Source organism: Corella eumyota, chromosome 4, assembly GCF_963082875.1.
Source record: "Corella eumyota chromosome 4, kaCorEumy4.1, whole genome shotgun sequence".
Taxonomy (NCBI): Eukaryota; Metazoa; Chordata; class Ascidiacea; order Phlebobranchia; family Corellidae; genus Corella; species Corella eumyota.
In genome coordinates, this window is record NC_137493.1 from 5,337,897 (window position 1) to 5,344,402 (window position 6,506).

General features: G+C 32.0%; 1 protein-coding gene across 1 annotated transcript; it reads right to left on the reverse strand.

Annotated features, from left to right (window-relative positions):
- Positions 1-5,620, reverse strand: LOC145751476 (uncharacterized). Its single transcript, XM_082567639.1, has 16 exons — positions 5,428-5,620; positions 5,066-5,328; positions 4,797-4,940; positions 4,424-4,562; positions 3,761-3,929; positions 3,509-3,629; positions 3,196-3,348; positions 2,844-2,890; positions 2,641-2,772; positions 2,212-2,411; positions 1,857-2,108; positions 1,608-1,777; positions 1,169-1,298; positions 917-1,032; positions 700-815; positions 1-526 (listed from the first exon to the last, which is right to left on the reverse strand). The coding sequence occupies exons 1-16, from the start codon at positions 5,551-5,553 to the stop codon at positions 354-356; spliced, it is 2,451 nt and encodes an 816-aa protein (XP_082423765.1). The 5' UTR covers positions 5,554-5,620; the 3' UTR covers positions 1-353.
- Between the last annotated feature and the right edge of the window lie 886 nt (positions 5,621-6,506).

Genomic DNA, 6,506 nt, shown 5'->3' on the forward strand with positions numbered 1-6,506 from the left:
GATGCAAATCTTTTATTAAAACTGCAATATTTACAAGTTTATGTTTTGTTAAATTTCAAAGGTTTTTATAAAATTTAAACAACAGGCTAAATATTTACCATCCTTAATAAAATTTGCAAGTTACAAACATTAATAACGTTATACTTTAAATTTAGGTTTTTTGGTTACTTATTAAAAAATAACCAATAAGCAATCCCAACCACAAAGCACTATTTACAAACAAAACTGCAATATGTAATTTTAGGCAAATGCAAATTAAACAAAATACTTCACTTTTTTAGTTTCTAAACCTCTAAAATGTTTTTATTCTTTTTACCAAGTGTTTTATGTACAAAAACAGTTAAGAGCTCTGTTTAAGGGGAAGTATTTTTCACATTCTTTCCTCTACTTCTACGAAACTTCATTACGATATAGATCGCAAGAAGAACGACAATGAGTCCTCCAATGACCCCTCCAGCAATCAGGATCTTTGAAAAGAGATCAGAATTCTCATCCTGTTTGACCTCCGGACCTTCCTCTTCATCATCTAAAAATTTGAAGGGTGAGTTTTGTTATTTTTTGAGATTAAATAATTATTTTTGTATTTTGTTTTTATGTTTAATAATACTTTTTCTTGTTTAAGGAAACTACCTTATTTTAGATATAAAGCATGCTTTGTCTTTTTAAAAATAATTTAAAATTAAAAAAAAAATTCGCTACCATCGTTAGGAGGAAAGAGAATGATGATTGGCCCAACTCCGGTAATTTCATGATTTGGAGATTCCTGAACAGTCGGAACAAAAGTTTCTCGTTCTTCTTCTTCTTCGGCGTCAATGCTAAAAATTAACAACAAACGGTTGTACTTGCAATTTTAAATCTTTTCTTTGATAACAGTTAAAATTGTATATGTAAAAGTAAATTAAAGTTTGAAAGATACTTGTTTTGGAAAATTGTCGGGTCTGATGAGGCCTGGCGACGTTTTCTGGCAGCAGCCGGTATACAACCTTGTGCACATCTTGTTCCATTTACTCCAACGCATATTTGTACAGTGCACTAAATTTCAAGAAAAAGGTAAGTTATTTAAGTCTAAGTTTTGCCAACACAGATTGTTTGGTATTAGTCTTTAACAAGAAATACCATTTTAAGAATTCGTTGTTTACTATTTACTGAACTTAAAATCAACATTTACTTGTAATGCGATCTGGGTATTTGCAGTAATGCCTGGTAAACCGAATCTGAAACGGAAAGCCTTTATGCTGAAGCGATTTTGAAGGTCGAAAGGCGAAGTGTATTGCTGAATGGTGGTATCCACTGCACATCTAAATACACAACAGGAATTTTTACATAGTAGGTGAATCACTGTTTGTACGTTCACAAGATAATCTTATGTAATAAACCTTTAATAGACTCAAGAAACAAGTAATTCTTCAACTAAGTCAAGCGAAAAAAATCTAGAAAATCTTTTGTTATGTTACAATTTTTTTTAGTTGTGCAAATTTTTTTTTTTTGTTAAATTTGACTTGTAAATTTCAATAAATTTCAATATTAGTAAATTCCAATACTAAATGATTTTTAATAGGTTTTAATAAACTTTTTTACATTTTCTATATGCTTTAGTCCAACCTTACCCTTCAACAATAAGATCATATCGGGAACTAATGTCTCCCCCAACAGGAAAAGCAAAACAATTCTTGGTGAAAAGTACAACGTTTGGAATGGTCGAGCTGGCCCGAATACCGAAAAATACATCAGAGTTCAGTTCGTAAGCTAGAGGGTAGTCGTACAAGGAACGGGCATACTAAGGTAAACAATTTAACATAATTATGTGCAACTTTTGCCATCATAAAATATCAACAATTACATTAATGTAAACATACGGTAAAGTCGTTAGCCGAAAAGTAATCAAAGTTGAACTCGAACGATCCAAGGCCTGGCACGGATAACTCATTTACAACTTGTGTTTCTGCAGCAACACTAAACTGGTTGGTGATATTTGCATATTTCGGGTAAAAGCATGATAGTTCAAGGTTGTAAAAGTTTCCTACACGCGTAATAGCTGAGTTGTCAGCTTCATTTCCAGCAAGGTAAACGTGAACGTAATTGATCAACTTAATGTTCAAGACTTCGTCCTGTTACAACAAGGAATTGTATTTAAATGAGAAAAGCAATTGTATTTAAATGAGAAAATGTCGGTAATAGTGAGCCAAATAACAATTTTAAACATTAAGTAACCTGAACAATGGTTCCACAAGTTCCTACAGGAAAAGCGGCGATAGAATTATTATTTCCATCGCTGGTAAACGCGCAACTCGAAGGTACTGGAAGCGAAGTATTGTCAGTAGAATATTGAGTCAAGCCAAACAAGACGTCAACTGCACAGGCAGGAACAGTAATGTTCATGGTGCTGCTCGGACATACTACTTCTATGTTAGCTGTGTACAAGAATAAACCATTACTATTGCTGTCAACCAATATTTCTTATTAAGCCTAAACAGTTGTTTAAGATTACTAAAGCAGTCATCAGTTGACTTACTTCACTTTTAAAGGCGTTTAACTTTTTCGGCTTTCAATTAGGATGACTTGGAACAATACCAGAATCGTTTTAACAATTTCTTTCAATATAGTAGTTGACACCAAGAAAACTTTATTATTTAAACTTACGGATGCAAGTCACTCCATCCTGTGCTAAGTTCCAGCAAGATCTGCTACATGCACATGTATGGACCATCGATGTACCTCCCCAAACACAAACATCACTACATCCTCCGTTATTTGTTTCGCATGGGTTAATTGCTGCACCCAAAATTGTAAAAAAATATTGACAAATATTTAAATTAATTTTGTTTAAATCTATCCGCCGTTACCTGTAACTGTAACAAAAATCGTCAAGCAGCGCTGGTTTGACAAAACTCTGCAAAAAGTATAAAAATGGTTATGACTTTTATTATTAAAGTAATGTTACACCATGACAATGTCGTTCTTGGAAATTAATTTTGTACATAAACAAATAACTATCTTCATAATATGGTTTAGTAAAAAAGCCTATGGATGTAGATTATGAAAGAATATATTTTTAACAGCAAAATTTTTCAGAAAATTTGAAAACACAAACCATTGCTTTGCAAAATTTAATATTTGTATTACTTATTAAGAATACATTTTTAGTTACTTAAAAATACAGTTTTTTTAATGTTAAATTTAAATATGTAAATTTACCCGTTGTCCTCGGCTGTAAAGCAAACGTAGGTTAAAAAATCTGAAGTAAATCCGACAGGTATCCAAGTCACAATAACAAAAGAGTATGTTGGTAGGCGAAATATACTGGAAACAACCGTGCCATCCGGTCCAATTACGTTGTAGCTCGTAGTGCTTAAAAAGTATTAAAAAAGCTTTTTTTAACAGACATATTTGTCTGGTTGTAAAACTCTAATATGCATGACTAAACCCCCTAACATTTTAAACGTTTACTTATTTTAAGAACCAAGTTTTATTATTTATTAAAAATTGTTTTTTTAGAAAAAAATTTTACTTTCTTGATGACTGCAAAGTGACGTTGAAAATATCATTCGAGGCTAACCCAAAAGTCTCTCCATCTTCTGGGGTGTCGCCTCCGAATTCTGGAACGGCACAAGCCGTTGTGGTTGGTATTACTTAAATACAAAAAATAAATTTTTTGAATTCAAATTCTTACGTTAAAGTGATAAAAACTAAGCGTAAAATCAGAAATTATCAAAATAATTTTTTTTACAAATTCTAAAATTTTCTCAGATTAATGACTTACCATCAACTATGACTTGGTAAGGGACATTACTCAAGGTATCGTTAGGATTCAGCGTTCTCTTTCCTACATTAATTGTAGTTCGGGGATGGTCTTCAATGATTACCCATACAGCGTATCTAAAACTTCCGCTGGGGTTACCGTTGCCGTTGTACGTCAGTTGACAGTTTTGCTATATTATTATTTAAAAAGTGAAAGTATCATGCTATTTTATATTAAACTTTCGGTCACAGAGATATATTGGATAATACTAAAATACCAAATGTGGGAAGTTGCGGGGTGCGGGAAATATCGAGGCCGTATGTAAACGTTAACAAAAAATTGATGAAAGCGGATAAGGGTGGAATTTTTATACATTTTCCTAGTCTTTCCTTGCACTTTATATTCAATTTTGCATTATTCCTTGACCTTTAAAGTCAATTCAACATCATTCCTTATCTCAAGTAAATACCCTCATTTATCCTGGATTAAAATACAAAAATGCCGTTCCGTCTCGTTATTCGCAAATTTTTGTTAACATTTTTTCTTAAGGTTCCGCACTATCCCGCATCTCGTACTTTAGTATTGCCTGAAATATTGCAGCTTAATTCGCTGTGCCTATATTTTAGGTTACTTTTTACATTTAACAATAAATTAAGCTTTAAGCATTATTTTGATAATACAAACCATCGAGAAGTAACCGTTGAGATTGCAAGAATGAAATCCACACTCGACGGTTGAAGTAGTCGCAATTCTGCACGATATTCTATCGTTATCGGAATCAATTGCTACTATAGGGATTTCTGCTGCACATCCACTATAAAACCTATTGACATGTGAAATATACTGTTACAAAATGAATCACTTTATGTCCTTATTATAAGAATAGAATGAAACGCACTATTACCCCCTTAGAAGCGGTTTATGGGGCCAGCATTTTTGGGCATTAAAGCGATTAACCGCCAGCATTAAGGTTTTGATTTTACAAAACAAGTTTTGCATATTTTATAATTAGCACCGTTGCCGATTTGTGCAAAAAGTTTAAACTATGGTAACTTACGTTCTGAAGGGTACGTAAACTGCATCGGGGGCCGTGTTGGGTCTTCCGGTGTCCGATCGAATTGAAAGATCAGCCAATGAATACAACTGCTGCCCCAAAGTCGTTCCTGAAATTCCAGCCACCCAACAACAGACAAAATTTTGTCTAAAATTTTAACTTATTTATAAGACATGTGTGTAACCTATATATAGAAATGTACAATAAAACTAGTACAAGCAACCAACCGTTGTATATCATCACAATAATGATAATAATATATCATAACTTACTGAAAATAAAACGGTCCAATGTAATCTGTAATGCTGACGTTCGTTAAAAAATAACTCTGCATAATAGACCATCTGGAAGCCGCATTTGTTTCCGATCTTTCTGTGCAAGTTTCATTAAAAATGATCGGATTGGTGTTCTGTTGGCAGCTTAACGTCGATCCGCTCGTTCCGTTGAAAGTTTGAACGATTTCGCATAAACCGACAGTGTTTGGGTTGTTGTATCGACAAATATCTCGCCATGTGTGCCGTACCAAAATTTCAATCTAAAAAAAATTTGTCAGGCTCAACATGTATTTATATTTTTTTATAATTACTGTTTTATTGCTAACATAACATATTTTATTTTAAGAACAAGTTTTTACCTCCACAAGATCATTTACAATCAAGCCTGTCGGTTTCCATGTAAAGAATCCGCCATATCTATGCGAACCCAGACAACAATAAGGAAGAAGTGTTACCAGCAGTAACGCGGGAATAAAACTCTGCATCGTTGCTGAACGTTAGCAATTGAATAAAAACTAGAAATGCTTCTGTAAAGATTGTTTAAATTAACTGTTAGTAAAATTTCAAATACGAATGTAGTCTAAAAGTAGCCCCAGATAAAATTTAAAATAATTCTATATTTCAAAAAAAAAATGACTTAGCTAAAAATTTTAAGTAAAAGTGTTAATTTTTCTAAGCCCAAAAAATTACTGTAACTGTAGTTTCAGCATCTGCATAACTTTCGAATGCAGCGCCTTTTCACTAAAGCACGAATATTAAAACACATTTCTTTTTTTCTTTGTTGCAAAATGTTAAATTTACATACAGTTGCAAAAAAGTATTAACATCAGGAAAAGATTTTTAATGCACTATCTTTTCTTCTTTATTATTATTTATCGTCAAACGCATTGCCAAATGCTTTTGTTAAATGGCCATTGAATGGTAAAGCTTATCAAAACTTTTTGATAATTAAGTTAATGGTAAACTAAATATTATTGCAAGAAAGTGTCACAATAAACCCATGCTTGATTTAATTTAATTAGTTTTGGCAGAAGAAAGTGTTTTCTTATATGAGGAATTTGTTTGGTAAGGTTTTTTTAGGCATGACTTAACAATTTTAATAGAAAAAATACAGAAATTGGTCGAAGATCAAAGATTTAAATCTAAATTTATTAACCTAATTTAAATACAAGAATTTGCAAGATAATAGTTTCTTTAACTTGACCAAAAATAATTAAAAAATATTATTTTTAGTTATATTTTTGTGTTTCACGTTATTTTTAACGTAGAATCTTAAAATTAAAATTTATTTACAAACCGCAACTTTTATAGTAAAATATTTATAGACTATAATTTTTTCACTCGATTAGTTAGCGATTAGTGGCTTCAAGACAAAAATAAAATGAAGGCATTAATCGCTTCGAAGCAATTACTTTAAGTAACCCCAAATTGCATTAGT

Bases quoted from the DNA above. Each gene is read 5' to 3' on its own strand.
- LOC145751476 (XM_082567639.1), bottom strand. From the start codon at position 5,553: ATGCAGAGTTTTATTCCCGCGTTACTGCTGGTAACACTTCTTCCTTAT. The intron at 1,778-1,856 runs GTATGTTTACAT...TGTTTACCTTAG, and splicing joins TTTCGGCTAACGACTTTACC to TATGCCCGTTCCTTGTACGA. The intron at 527-699 runs GTAGCGAATTTT...TCAAATTTTTAG, and splicing joins TCTCTTTCCTCCTAACGATG to ATGATGAAGAGGAAGGTCCG.